Genomic DNA, 14,903 nt, shown 5'->3' on the forward strand with positions numbered 1-14,903 from the left:
ATAAAGAAGAATTTAAATCCAATAAAAACAGAAAGATTGTCTTTCAACTAATAAGAATGTGACATTTACCATAATTATCTATATCGGCCAATATGTATGCATTTCTTTTATCCCTTTCTTTTTAGGCATTGAAACACACCACAACATGGAAACATAAATATACAATATGGTAATAGTTTTCTTCTGTAATTTTAAATCTATATTATCATGTAAAAATATTGAATCGACCGCATATTGTGTCAAGAGTTCTGACAAATTGTGCCTATTTTGTGAAATATCGCATTGCAATATTAGTGTGTAAAATTGAGAGGACAGAGACAAACAAGACTTTAGATAGATTAGATTAGATTCAACTTTATTGTCATTGCACAGTATAAGTACTTATACAACGAAATGCAGTTTAGCATCTAAAATGTGAAGTTATTTTATTCTCAGTCCCTCTGGATAAATATCGTCTTCATCGCAGGTGATGACCACGGGGCATTTTTTGCGTAAACTGCGTCGTGAATGTGAAACATGTCGTCTGGGTGGACTCAACTTCCACACTAGTACACACTACACAGGCATCGTGAGCGAGCACCCTACCATGACTGCGAGGGAGACGATAACTACATGACTGACAGCGCCCTCCGCCAATCACACGGCTCCTGGCCGAAGGTCTTTTAAGGCTTCGACCAATGGCTTCAATGTAAAGGCGGGGTGGAGATGGCTCGGTTAGGCTGCCGATCAGCAACAAACAGAAGGTTACGAGTTTGACAAATCGGACTGTTCGATTCCCGGAGGAGCTTTGCGGTGGTGGGGAGGCTGCGAACTATGTCGGGCCTGTAACCGCAGCTCGTTGGGCCGCTTCTGAAGGCGCTCCGCCGGCGATTGGCAACATTTTTCGCGTAGGGGCTGCGCCGCGGGGACAGGCTCGCTTTTAGCTCATTCGGAGCGGCGATGGTGAGCCGATAGCTGCGTCATCATGTTGCTTCCGACTCGAGTTGGCGAGAACAGATCTCAAGTTAACGCCGGAGGTGAGGCTGCCCGCCGACACCCAGCAGCGGAGGCCACCCCCGGCCCCTGAAGCGGGCGGGAGGCGGGCTGCGGGCGCGGGGACGGCGGCGAAAGCCCCGTGAGAGTGCGCGGTGAAACTGGTGACTTTACATCACTTGGCGCGTTGCTCCGCTGCCTCAATTTCTCCTCCACACTCGGATGGACGGTTTTTAAATAATGTAAGTTGACGGTGAGGAAACATTTGAATTAGTAGATATTTGACCGGATTGAGACCAAACAGAAAGTTGTAGTAAATGTTTGTATGGTGAGAAGTGATGATTGACAGCAGGACCCTCCAGTGAAATGCAGCTGTACCCCATCCGATGGGGATATTCACCTGAGAGGAAATCCACTTTGTTTACTCTTTAATGAGACACGTTTGAATTAAAGTAAGCGCCGGAGTCTGACTGCTAGCCGGGTGGAGAGGAGGGTGTTCTGGGTCTCATTGTTCGGGCCGGGGTCTGTTGTCTGCTGTCACCGCATCCACGTGGACCGGGCACGGTGGGCAAAGTTTGGCACCGGCGTGACGCGCACCAGGGGGGCGACCCGGGCAAAGCCAAAGGAGGAAGCTTGTTCTTACAGAAGGACTAGAGGGAGGGAGGGTTTCCGCACAGCGTTTGATTTGTGACAATAATTGTAAAAATGGCCGGTGATTGCACCAACAACCAGTACGCGAACTCTGGAGCGTTCGACCGGTCCAAACCGTGGGCGGATGGGGACTCGGTGCGCACCGGGGACGGGGAGGCAGTCGGGGTCTCTCCGGGACGCGGACCCCGGGCACGCCGGTCGCCGAACTTCGAGCTGATAGACGGGCTGTTGTACCGCAAGAAGCTGGAGAAGGGCTTCATCAACTACCGGGAGGTTCTGGATGAGGACCGGAGGCACGAGGCCGTCTCCACCTTTCACCGGCGGCGGCCTGGTCAGCGCCACTTCTCCCAGGAGGAGACCTACAAATGTGTGGCTGAGAACTACTGGTGGGAAGGTAGGAACATCTGCCTTCTGCTGACTGGGTGTGGGTCTCTACTCTGTAACACACCTGCAATTTTCTCACTGGCAGAGGTGGATCCAGGGCTTTTTCTACACCAGTGGCCACAGTTTACACTTAAGGTTTACATTTAAGACATGTGATTGTTTACTCTATAGGTTTGAGCAAAGCCAAACATCATTGGATATATTTATTGTGAGTAATTTGTTTGAAAAACTACTAAGGACAGTAGTAGATTAGCCAGTGCCCCCTGAGTCTGCCCCTGCTTACTGGTTATCTTTGGAACTAATCAGACATCAAGTAACGCACTCAGACAAAGACCCCACTTTTGATATTTGTGAGTCATTCTATTTCATTCAGTGTCTTTCATCAAGATCTTAAGCCAATTCTACAACTGCACGCGTCTTTTGAAATCCCTACTACCTCCTGTCTTGCTTTCTCTTTTTCTATTTTATGTCTCATCTTCAAATAACTGTTTTCCTTCACAGGGATGTACTTCCAGATCAGGGACTTTGTCCTGGGCTGTCCAGAGTGTCGCAGTCACCACACAAAGAAAACAGAGGTAGTAAGGGCATTTCTGAGGCTGTTTTAAAAAGTACAAGTTTGAAGTCACTGCCTAACATTTCACACATTTTAGATTCCCACTTTCTCACCCCCCTCGTTCTCACTTAATCTCGCTGTGCTTTGTCACTTATAATATTCCTATAATGATGGAACTGTTTCTTTGTGGTCCTTTCAGGGGCCCGGTGGCAGAGGATGTGTCACAAAGACGATGGAGCCACACAGCGGCGACATGCTGAGCAAGTTGAGGAGTCAGCGGGAGGCGGGGCTGTTCTGTGACATCACCCTGCGGACCAGCGGCCGATCCTACTCGGCCCACAGAGCCGTACTGGCGGCCGTCAGCGATCACTTCCAGGAAATCTTCACAGAGATGGACTCGAGCATCAAAGCAGACATAGATCTCACTGGTAAGAGCAGATACCTGCCGGCTAACCCTGAGCTGTGTTCAGTTTGGGGGTGCTTTACTTAGATATTATGGTCAGACTGAACCTGCACCATGTCGAACATGAGTCAACTTACTTCTAATTCGATATTTACAACCCAAAACCCCCAAACTGATCAACTGACTACCACCTTAAACTAAACCTGGATAAGGTTGATGGTGCTAGTGTTAAAGTTGTGATATTTGACCTCATATATTCATCAACCCCTCCCTCCTAAACATCGGTCCCGCAGCTGTTTCAGACACGAACTCTTCACAATGCACGGACAATGGGGTCCAGATTATGTCCAAAGTTTCCCGTTAACTTATGGATAAGAGATTCTCACAACAGAAAAAATTGTTTAGACGAGGGGTGACGTAGGAGGCAAGACATAGAATATGAGATCACATGTTTTTGTTTTCCACACAATGGCCTTTGTAACCAAAGCTCATGGGTTTCATTCCAATTCTCGTTCCAGTATTCCACTCTCTCCAAGTTGAGATATTTGAATTCTTTAAAATGTTTTCAGTTTCATGTCAGACACGTCACATGTTAGAAAAGTCACTGCGCCCACCCGCTCGCAATTTCAGGAGCTTATAATGAGTTCAGTGCATGTATCTTAGCTGTGTCTTAAGTCAGACGCTGAAGTGTCCCTGATTTAAAGCCATATTGTATCTCAGTCTCCACCGTCATGTTTATGCTTTGCTATCACTTCTCCTGCTATCTCTCGGATCCTCCGTACATGGAGCATTGTTTTTTTTTCTCCCTCTGTGATTACTCATGGTTCAGTATATCTTAATAAAGGCTCTCTCCCCCCCCTAAGGTTTCAGTGAGGACAGCCTTCTATCGCTGCTGGACTTCTCCTATTCCTCCACCCTTTGTGTTCGCCAGGAGGACCTGCCTGAAGTCATCGCCATGGCTCGCCATCTGGGCATGTGGCTTGCAGTGGAAGCCTGCTCTGATCTCATGAAGGAGCAGGAACAGCAACTCTGTCCTGGCAAAGGCCTAAACTCGGCCTGTGCTGGTGGTTGCCATGAGTGTCATCACCAGCAGAGGGAAGGAAAGAGGAGAAAAGTGTTGGGACGAGAGGACAACATTAACAACGGCTTCAGTCTGATTTTGGATGTTTCAGATGAGTCTTTAGAAGAGAGTCCCAGGCGCAATTTGCACCGAATGGCAAGACCCCAAGTTCTTAACGGCCTCCCTCTCAGTCCCTCGCACAGGATGAAGCTCTTGGACTTTAAATCTCCCTCGTTAAAGAAAGCTACTATACCTCGACACACCATCACCAACCATCAGTCACAGAACTACTCGCCCACACCAACACCAAATACCCGTCTTCTCCGCTCCTCTCCAGGGGCTGCCAAGGAGGTCCGGAGGCTGCTGCCCATGCCAGAGAGCCCGCGAAGCCCGCGGCGAAAATCTCACTCCATCACTAGTCTCTCTCGCACATCGAGATCAAGGCCCAGCATTGCATGCAGCCCTGTGAGAGTGAAGCAGGAAGTAGAGAAGGTAGGGGAGGATGAGATGGATTATGCAAGAGCACAAGAGAAGTACAAGTTGATGAATGTTTTGGGGCTACAGAGGACCGCGCTCCTTCCCAGACCAGAGGATCTCATTGGCTGGAGACAAAAGAAACGACTGAGAAAACTGAAGACCAACAACTATTCCCTGACTAAGCGGAGGAAACCCCGCTCCCTCTCCCCAGTGTTAACATACGGGAACGTGACGCTGTCACTTCCCCTCTGTAACCCTGTTAACACTCGTGTCCTCAGCAATCCAGGGAGGGCAAAGCCTGTGGGTCCAGTCAGATTGGAGCAGCTTACAGCAAGGAGGCCAAAGACAGTCCTGCAGCACGTCCCTCCAAGCGACAGGAGCACTAGAAGTAAAGGTGTGTTACCAGACATGTTCCAGCCAGCATCCAGGCCTTCCTTCGGGGGGAGAGAACTCAGACGGTCAGTGAGGGAGGGCAACAGTGTCCACTTGTCAGCCCAGCAGCCTGTGCGACGTAACGCCAACAAATCTTTCTTTAAAAATGCAGTCAGGATCAAATCGGAACCGGCTGACTATTCTATCTCAGGTTTCTCTCTCCCATCAAACAGTCGTTGCGGCCTCACAACTCACACACCCCCGCCTTCAAAGAGGACGCAGGCCAGAAATAAGATTATTGTAGAAGAGGTCAGATCACTGCGTTACAACGGAAGCCGACCAGCAACAAAGCCCAAGCTCCAGCGGGGCTCCACTAAAGAGGTTGAAAAAACCAAGTGTAAGCCCAGGGAGGAGGGGAGGAAAGCGGGGAGCCGGGGGCTGACGGGGGTCATGGACACGAGACCGAGAGGGAAGAATGATGAACCTGGTGGGCTTCAGTTCTCAGAGCATGGACCTCCAACGTCCATTTACAGCCACCCTCTGTACAAAGTAATTAAAGAGGAGCCAGCAGACCCAGTGCCAATTGTTGGACCTTTCCCCGACCCTCCCTCACCAGACCTGGGCAAACGCCAGAGCAAGCCCCCCATCAAATTACTGGACTCAGGCTTTCTGTTCAGCTTCTGTCGGTCAACAGGGGGCCCTATTGCAGGACTGAAGAAAGAGGAGGAGAGTGTGGATATCTGCTTAACGCGCTCCGTGTCACAAGTCAGGGATACATTTGGAGCACAAGAGTCGTCCCATAGGACGCTGAGGGCCAGAGGGCCACCCAGCCTGCCTGTGGTGAAGAAGGTGAAGAAGGAGAGGGAGGAGAGGAGAGTAAGCCAAAGCAGGGTTCAGAGACCCAGGAGAACGTCCCGGAGCAACCCTCTTCCTCTGGCCAAACCTGCTGGGTCCAAGTCGACGCGTGCCATGTCAACGGTAGATAATAATAATAATAGGGAGAGCGATGATACATGTCGATGACTGTGATTTAGTTTTTCTTGACATTAAGCTATCAAGGGATAATTACAGTGTTCACAGAATCTATAAATTCAGTACATTATTTGTAATGAGAAGAAATGCATAAACTCATCCTTTTATCTTCTTTTCCTTCCTTTGACTTCTCTCCAGCAGCAAGGTAAAGAACTTGCTGTCAGCAGCAAAAACTGTGTTTTGCCGGATGCTGTACAACGGGCACGGCTAAAACAGCTGCGAGGGCCTCGAAGTCAAGCCCCTAAAGTCCTGAAGGCGGCCCACACCTGTCCGCAGTGCCCGGCCTCCTACAAGGACTGCGATGCCCTGATTATGCATCGACTCAGGCACATCGAGGGAAAGCACTGGCCCTGTCCGGTAAGCACCGTCTCTCCTGAAAAACTGAGAAACACAATCTCAGAGTTGAGTCTATGGAGAGAAAACGTAGAAGTCATGGAACGGCAACATTTGTAATTCTCTTCTTAGCAATTTTTGCTAAATGACAAAGACGGTTGCCTAACCCCCAGTCACTATGACTGTTATGCTGCTTGATTAGTGCAACATGAAGCCATGTGGGGCAACCAAATTCCTCTCTTGTCACAAAGAGCTCATGAAGAATTAACTGAATATGAACACCTTTTTATTCTAAACATTGGACACAAAAATAAACATTAATATATAGAGGGGGGAAAGTTACTGTGTGGGCAATACATTTTAAATTTTTACTTTTTATCTCAAAACTGCAGAAATCCACATATGCTTATAAACATACATTTATTAGAAGAAATTAAAAATGATCTTAAGATGTTCTTCATAAACACATGATAAATGTTCTTGACACTGGACTTTTTACTGTGAAATCATAAAAGTCATGAAAAGGTAAACACAATTACATAGAACTTGAATAATTTCTTTTCGCGCAAAATTTAAAAAATAAAGAATCATATTTAGGTAAATCTAATCAAGTGCCTGGGTCATTCCGGGTCAATCGGTGCTGCCTCAGCACAAGTCAAATCTTCTGATCTCGACACCAGCATCACAATTATCATCAATGTCCATTAAAGTTTGTAACTTGTCGTTTCTCTGTCATTTGCATGATGTGAACCCTGTTTCTTTTTATCCCACTCTCTGCTCTGTAGCTCTGCAGTAAGACGTTCTTTCGACTAAGGAATGTACGGAACCACATACGCACCCATGACCCCAAATTGTACAAATGCAGGAGCTGCATCATCGCTGGTTCCTGAGGCAGTTGGAGGTTCTGCTCAGGCAGCGAAAACTGAGGTATGTGAAAGTCTGACGCCTGAGCAGCACCTAACTGAAGAGCGAATCTGCTTAATGCTTAGGTTGTTCTCTGAAGTTGGAATGTTTTCCTGAAATGTTCAGGATGGCCTGTATGTGAGAACGCAAATGTCCAAGTCAGTTCCTCTGGACATTTTCCAGAACCTTTCCTACCAGCCCCCAAGTAAAATATCCAAAAGTGGCAGAGTGAGCCTGTGTGAGAAGACAGCAAGAAAGTGTCTGGAAAATTCACAGGGAGCAAGTGGACATGTTGTTTCTAACACGTGATGGACGCAAAAAATATCAACAACAAAAAAAGTGGAGCCACAAACGGAAGACACACACAAAAACATCATTGTAGAATGATGTCGAGAATCAAGAACTTTTGGCGATAAGGTCCGACTCCGCTGTCATTGTGCTGTAAAGACCAATCTGGGCTTTCTGCAGCAGAACCTGCACGTCATGTCCTACCTCCTTCATGCTCCACCCATTCACAGCCGCTCATGTGAATGGTCCAGACATTTTCCTGTTGTTGTGAACACGTCTGACAATCTCCTGCTGCGTTCTTCACATGTGTAAGACAAAGGAGTCCATGTCTGAAAATGGCTTTAATTTGCTGTCATCCCAAAGCTCTGAAATGAGGAGATGAGGAGATGAGGAGGTATTGGACTTTCCCTCTAAACGTCCTGCAGAGGGAGCTGTAGATACTCGATGCTCCAATGTGATCACGTGCGCTCAATAACTGCATTGATTTCCTTTATTTCGCTCCGTCTGTTTCTTAACGCTAATGTTTATTTTGCAGGATGAAGGCTGTCAGCGTCTGCCACCAGAGAACCCGAGTGAAACCAGAGGCACATGATCGATCAGCGGCTTGTACATACTGCATCCGTCACACACACACACACAACTCCTCTGTGCGAAGGCGTGGTCACTCTGATTCTAATCATCGCCCTTGTCACCGATTTGCTCATATTATTTAAATTACCAAACCAAGGTTGCCGTTCCTGTTTTGCATTTCCACACAAGAGGTTAAACTTGAACATTACACTCAGGGGTGGGCGGGGGGAAATGCAATGCCACGGTATAAAGTAATTATAACATCATGGTTGTGTATAAAATGAAATGTAAAGTGATTGTTATAACTATTACTGCTACTCATTGTTGTTATTTTTCTATGTATAGATGAATTTTGAGTGCACTTATAAGATAGCTTATGTTTTAAACCTAAGATTAGGTGATGAAGCTGAAGGTTTGGCAGGATTACTTGAAGTGGGGCAAAACGTTGGAGTACTTGAAGTCGGAGGGGATCCTGGGAGTGGGTCGGTCCTGTGGGTGTTTCGGTGGGTCTCTGTCTGTTTGCTAACTTTGAAACGATACCACTTGTCTCCCCCTTCTTTTGTATCTGCTGGTCTCACACAAGTCCAGGAGTCGCTGGATGTGGACGGGCGGGGGGGGGGGGCGTGCTGACGTCACTGCATGTGCATTCGTGGGTGGTTCCTCGTCCACTGTCTTTTCTAAGGCTGCCTATTTTCAAAAGGGAAAAAACGCGTCTTGTTTGTAATGTGAATTTCTGAATCGTAATCAACACAAACGGAGTCATTACTGGTTTTATTGATCTTTTCTGCCACTTCAGTCCAAGACACCCTGGTTCTACTTCAAACCTCCACCTCCCCTTCTACTGAGTAAATGCAATGTGTGCACATAAAGAGATGTTTCTTCAAAAGTTGATTTTAAAAATAAGTGAGCTGTCTCTTGCTATCTGCTAAAAGATTGAATAAATTTTTGCCTTTTATATCGTGTTATTTGTGATTTTAATTACTCTTGTTTGACTTGAGCTGGGAAACTGAAAAAAAATACTAAGCATTGTGTAGCCTTTATGTGCCTACATTTGTTTTCATGACGTAAACTACAATATATACAATTTATAAAGTAGAGCTGCAACAGTTATTTACATTACTGATTAATCGGGTGATTCTTGTCCAATTTAATCTATTTGTTTGATTTCAGTTTTCCAAAACTCACGGTGACCTACTCAAATATCTTGTTCTGTTTGATCAACAGCTCAAAACCAAAGGATATTCATTTTAAAAACAGGAAAGCATGTTCACCTCCTGCATGAACAGTAAAGAGGTTATTTAATGAAGCATCTGTTGATGGAAGCATTGGTTTATCGTCCATCTTGTTCAGCTCTAATGCAGAGGGAAGATTTCCATGCAGAACATGATGTTTCTTTCAGAGAGTATAGCAGGGATGAAGGGTGAGACTGGGTTATAAGAGGCCTCACTGTGTTTATCCAGGCAGGAGGAAGATGAGGGGTCTGTCCGGAGATGTGATCTGAGAGGAATGAGGAAGAGCTTTGCTCATGAATCACTTCTGTGCATCCTTCCTGACTGACTCATCTGCGGCCAAATATGCAGAACTTTGTGTTGTAACGTGCTCTGCAGTAAGAAATAATTGACAGCCAGGTTCTGCTGATTTGAGAGGAAGCCCTTGATGATCTGTTAGTTTTATTGAATCTGCCTAAGTAGGCAGACCCGTTCAGATTTTCAATCTGTTTTCAAGACAGACCTGAGAACAGTAGGCATTCACAATCGGCAAAAAAATTCAACAAGGAATTCATAAATAAAAGCATCACAGCGTAATATGGATAGAATTCATGGAACTGATATTTATGTGTGTGTCACGTTTGATTTTATGGGGACTGTTGGGCCATCTTGAAGGTCTGCGTTGTACCGATGGTTGTTCAAATAAGAAATAATCCTTTACTGATCTCAATGCAGTATAGATATTACAGCATTAAATAAAAAATACAGGAAAAACTATTTTATTCCCCTCTGTACTGCTCACTGGACAAGAGGCAGAGACAGAGATCCACACATAAACAAGCCCGCAGCAGCTAATAATGTGCAGGTCAACATTACATCTGCTGCACATTGTGTTAACTTGTATAGAGAAAGGTTATTGTGTGACACTGTTGCCTTTTACTGTCATTTGCCCCTAATGCACCGCTGCAATAACCCTTCTCAAAACAACAGTAATAGACCTTACTGCAGTGATTTGACATGGAATAGGAGGTTACAACAGGTGCTAGTGATCACATCCATCGTGTCTCCGTACCTAAACAAAGACGAAGCTTCATTAATGTCATTGCTTACATCTGTGTTTACCGAAGATGGGGGCTGGGGTACTCCTGTGCAGTAAGTCAAAATGCAGCCTGTTGCATGAACTGTCCAGATTTCCTGTGTGTCCTGACCTGAGTAAACATGGCATGTCTATGTTTGGGTCCAGGTGTTTGTTACCACTTCAGCTAATGAGTTGTTGCATTGTATAAAAACAAGTTAATTATTTATTCTCACTGCTCTCATGTTTCCTTTTGTTCTTCTACTCCCACATGTTTACAGACATCTTTAAAGTGCTTGCATATTTTTGTGGGGAAAGAGAACAAATAAATAAATTTAAAAAAAAGTATAATAACAAACAGCCATTTAATTTGCCTGAAAAAAATGAAGTAATAACCAGGATTGCTCAACCCTCGAAAGTACCATCTATAAAATACAATTTCTTAAATAATAATCCTTACAATTTCAATAGGGCCTCACTGTCTGTCAGTGCTGGGCCCTAAATATAAAATAAAACCAAATCAGAGTAATATGACACAAAACACACAGCACACAAACATTAAGGCAGTCACTACTTTCTCTGCCAAGATGCTTGTCAAACTAAGATATATAATACATGTAATAAATATATTGTGAGATTAGTTTTACTACTAATACTCATATATATAATACTACTCATAACAATGTATTCAATGAACATTTTGGATGTCTAAAATATACTTGTCATTGAGTCACTTGTGCAGTTGTGCCTCATCCCTTTGTTACAGATCTTAGATACAAACCACATGTAAATGACAGCAAGTGACAAGAGGCACTTTTGAAATTGGTTTTGTTCTCATTAAAATGAGCATAATAAGAAAACCGTGAGGATGGAGGAGGCTTGTGGTGATAAACCTGTAGATGTGAACAGATTGGAATATTGCAAAAATCAGAGATCCCTCAGACAAATCCAAACACCAGCATAGGGAGAGAAATCCAGGATGGATCATAATGAAGAAGCAGACGCTGACAGAGACTGGATGCTGGGAGATGATTCAATATGCTGTCGGTATAAAAGAGCATTTAAAAACAGGGGTGAAGTGGAGGCTGAAGGTGCTGCATGGGGTAACAGCTCATCACAGAAGATGGGAGGTTGTTGTCTCAGTTGGAGCTCGAGTTAAAATCTCATCTTCCCTCTGTGAGTGTCTCTGCACCGTGCAGCCATCTTAATTAATCCTACCTGCTACTGTAAGGTCTGGAATTCATCTCACTGCATGAGACAGATTCATGAATAAAATGAATGTCAAGTTATTTTCCCAATCTTCAAATCAATTAGTCTCAAGTTCACTTTTAAAAGTAATGGATTTTTAGGAGCTAAAAACACGTTTTCAAGGCAAAAGAAGAATTTTCACATTTTAGTTATTGTTGTGGTTAAATATTTAGAATAGTCAGAAATGAGGAGGAGATCTGCTCAATCAATAAAGTGAACAGCTCGGTGTTGTAACTATTGTGGGAACATTTTGTCTGCTTGGTCACGCAGTTGTTGAAGATGCTTTTGGGATTGATATACAACTATGTGTGTGTGTGTACAATATATAAAGGCAGCATTTCACATATAAATTGTGTTTCTTGTTTTTTGTTCAGCATAGTTAATTCACAAATTGACAGACACATTTGTTAAATTTCTTTGAGATTGTGTGTTTTGAAACAAGCCCTTTTTTTTAATCAGCATTTGTGTATTTGTGAACTGGTCTCTTTAGTTGTTCTGTATCAGGCACGCATTCTTTCTTTCTTTTTAATCTTTTGCACCTGACTATTGGCAGAACAGATGCAAATTAGCATTCCTGCAAACTCCGGGATATACACATGTGGTACTTCATATGATGCAAATGTTTTTGACTTTTATTGTTTGCCTGTGGACACTGGAGTTTGTGAACTGGTGCTTATACAATCTCAAACTCATGTGTTGCTTCATTTAAATCAACAGAATGAAAGTCAACACTAGATGGCGGCACACGGCAGTGGACAACAATGGCTGCTCAGTAACAATAAGACTAAATGCAAAATGGTTCCAAAAAAAAAATCAAACCTCCTACCTCTGGAAACCTCAGCATCCCCCCCTGGCGTGGGGCGTCTTGGGATAGGCTGTGATTCATGGAAACCCTAATTACCTGAATCCCTCTCCATTGGAAGAAACACATCACATGTAGGATCATAAGAACTATGAACTGCTGATTCTGTTTGTGAGATGTGGCTTTGACTAGACTGTATGTATAGATTGTCCTCTACTGCAGGAGAGAAGTTAGCGGTGCACAAGCATATAACATGTAAAACCCTGTTTGTGCATGATGAAGACTCCGGCTAATAATAATGGTGTGTTGGTGCATTAACGAAAACCCCACGTTACCCTTGCAATACCATTAGGCCTCCGTATCTGTTGCAGCTCGTTATAGCGTCTCTTCACACTGCAGCATTATTCGGGGGGCCCCGGTGTACTTTTTCACACTAGCCACCAGCGGGGCCTGACTTGGGTTACCCTTGTCCCAGCAGCAACCACATATGTGGGCTTATGTGAGTTTAGGGAGCCATGAGGAGAGAACGCCCAGGAACAGCTGACAATTTATGCCAGTGGGGCCCCCACATTCTCGGAGAGAGAGAGAGAGAGAACGAGACAGAGGAGGAGGGTGTACGGCGTGAGGAGCAGAGACTGGAGGGGGGGGGGGAGAGGGAGAAGAAGAAGAGGGAGAGGAAGAAGGGGGGAGATGGGGAGAGAGGGAATGGGAGGCTGTCTTGTTTGTAGCTTGTCAGCAATTGCTTGAGACAAGCTTCCCCTCCATGTGTGAAAGCTACTTGGCAGGAATGTTTGGGCCGTACCAAGTGTGGCCAGCGGAGAGGGGGGTTCCACGGCAGAGAAACAGGGTGGTGGGGGGGGTAGTGAGTGTGTGGCTGAAGTAATCCTTCGTCGGTGTCGGCTCCTTTGATGTTGTATCTTTGTGTGCGCGTGTGAGTGTGTAGAGAGAGAGAGAGCAAGAGAGAGAGAGAGACCGAGACAGAGACAGAGAGGGAGGGAGGGAGGGAGCAGTGTGTGGGTGTGAATGGGGCTGGAGCGAGAGAGAGAGAGCATTCTGTATGGATATGTGTTCTCTCTCTCTCTCTCTCTCCCCAGCAGCAACAAAAGAGAGGGAATGAGACACCCCCTCCCTCCTCCTCTCCTCCCCCTCCCTCCTCCTCTCCTCCCCCTCCTCCTCCTCCTCTGGCTCTCAAGAGAAAGAAAGCAACAAAAAAAAAGGAAAAGAAGATGATGAAACCTGAAGTGGTCCTGCAGTCTGTGTGTGTGTGTGTGTGTGTGTGTGTGTGTGCGCGTATAGACACAGATGCTCATGTGCATCTGAATATTTGTCTGTCTGTGTGTGTGTGTGTGTCCCTGCATGCATGCCAGTGTGAATAGCTTCTCCAATTTAATCTGTTTACTAACAATGTGTGTGTATCCTGTGTGTGTTTGTGTTTGTGTGTGTTCCAAGCTCCGTCTGTTTGTGGGTTTATGCATGCAATGGTCGCTTGGTGTGTTAGTGTGGTCATGTTATGTGCTTTCTACCCAGTAGGGGCTGTTATTGTCTTAAGAATGTTAGTGTGTGTTTGTGGGTGTGTGTATGTACACTTACCCACAGGAGACTGCTTTTGACAGCTTAGACTTGCTTTTAGGGGGTAGAATGGGTTTGTGCATGCACATGTGTGTGTGGGTGTGTGTGTGCATGTGTGTGTACATGCACACAGGGTCAATCTCCAGTAGCCTGTTGCTCTCTGTCTCTGCTCTCAGCTCCACATCAGGAGGAATGCAGACTGAAATGGATTCCTGCAGGATTCCTGCTCTCTGGCTTCATTAGTGTGGCCGCCGCAGAACAAAAACGCACACAAACACACATTTCTCAGTCACAGAAGATTCCTTAACTAAAACATACCCTGATCTCTGAGGTGAACACACAATGGGCAGTTTGCTCCCAAAACTTGGAACAACTTTTCTAGTGGAAATAACTGAACTACAACTCTCCCCCTTTACCTCCTCCCATTTTCTCCCCTCTCACTCACTCCTCGCTCTCTTTCTCTCTCTCTCTCGCTCTCTCTCTCTCTCCCTTTCAAATACACACTTACACACATACACATTGCAGACACCGGGTTTTATTTCCTCCCTCATCCTTTAAGTGTGTGTGTGTATGTGGAGAGGCAGTAAAGTTAGAGAACGTCCAGTCAGCAGCTGCCGGAAAGCAGTAGCCACTACATTACACAAGGAACAGAAATCTCCTCTCATCCTTTCACCCTCGCTCATCATCTGTTTCCAGTGCTTGTGGTGAAAAAAAGAAAATAGGAAGAAGGCAAGGCCAAGAAATGGGATGCAATTTTAAAATTAATTAGGCCGTGAATAATTTTCAGGATGTCAAAATGTATTGGGGTGAAGGCGTTTATGTAATTGGAGCGCTTGGTTCACTGGTATACAGCTGAAGAGAGGAAATTCTTTATTAGGACAGGAATGCACCACACACACGCAAAGCCATGACAAACACACACACACATTTTATGTTGTGCACGTATGTGGTGCATGCGTGCACACCCACGCCAACACCTGAGTGATGTGGTTGATGTACTCCA

The 14,903-nt window shown here is 45.3% G+C and overlaps 1 protein-coding gene across 2 annotated transcripts; it reads left to right on the forward strand.

Annotated features, from left to right (window-relative positions):
- Positions 1–703: 703 nt before the first annotated feature.
- Positions 704–8,953, forward strand: si:dkey-229b18.3 (uncharacterized). Of its 2 annotated transcripts, none has more exons than XM_062402645.1 (7): positions 704–2,017; positions 2,509–2,582; positions 2,760–2,988; positions 3,827–5,850; positions 6,043–6,261; positions 7,023–7,164; positions 7,964–8,953. In XM_062402645.1, the coding sequence occupies exons 1-6, from the start codon at positions 1,678–1,680 to the stop codon at positions 7,125–7,127; spliced, it is 2,991 nt and encodes a 996-aa protein (XP_062258629.1). In that variant the 5' UTR covers positions 704–1,677; the 3' UTR covers positions 7,128–7,164; positions 7,964–8,953. The 2 variants fall into 2 exon arrangements, with proteins under 2 accessions (XP_062258629.1, XP_062258630.1); XM_062402646.1 differs by having other exon boundaries at positions 6,046–6,261.
- The last annotated feature ends 5,950 nt before the right edge of the window (positions 8,954–14,903 follow it).

The sequence above is a fragment of the Platichthys flesus genome, chromosome 13 (assembly GCF_949316205.1).
Source record: "Platichthys flesus chromosome 13, fPlaFle2.1, whole genome shotgun sequence".
Lineage (NCBI taxonomy): Eukaryota > Metazoa > Chordata > Actinopteri > Pleuronectiformes > Pleuronectidae > Platichthys > Platichthys flesus.

Bases quoted from the DNA above. Each gene is read 5' to 3' on its own strand.
- si:dkey-229b18.3 (XM_062402645.1), top strand. From the start codon at position 1,678: ATGGCCGGTGATTGCACCAACAACCAGTACGCGAACTCTGGAGCGTTC. The intron at 2,018-2,508 runs GTAGGAACATCT...TTTCCTTCACAG, and splicing joins TGAGAACTACTGGTGGGAAG to GGATGTACTTCCAGATCAGG. The intron at 6,262-7,022 runs GTAAGCACCGTC...TCTGCTCTGTAG, and splicing joins GAAAGCACTGGCCCTGTCCG to CTCTGCAGTAAGACGTTCTT.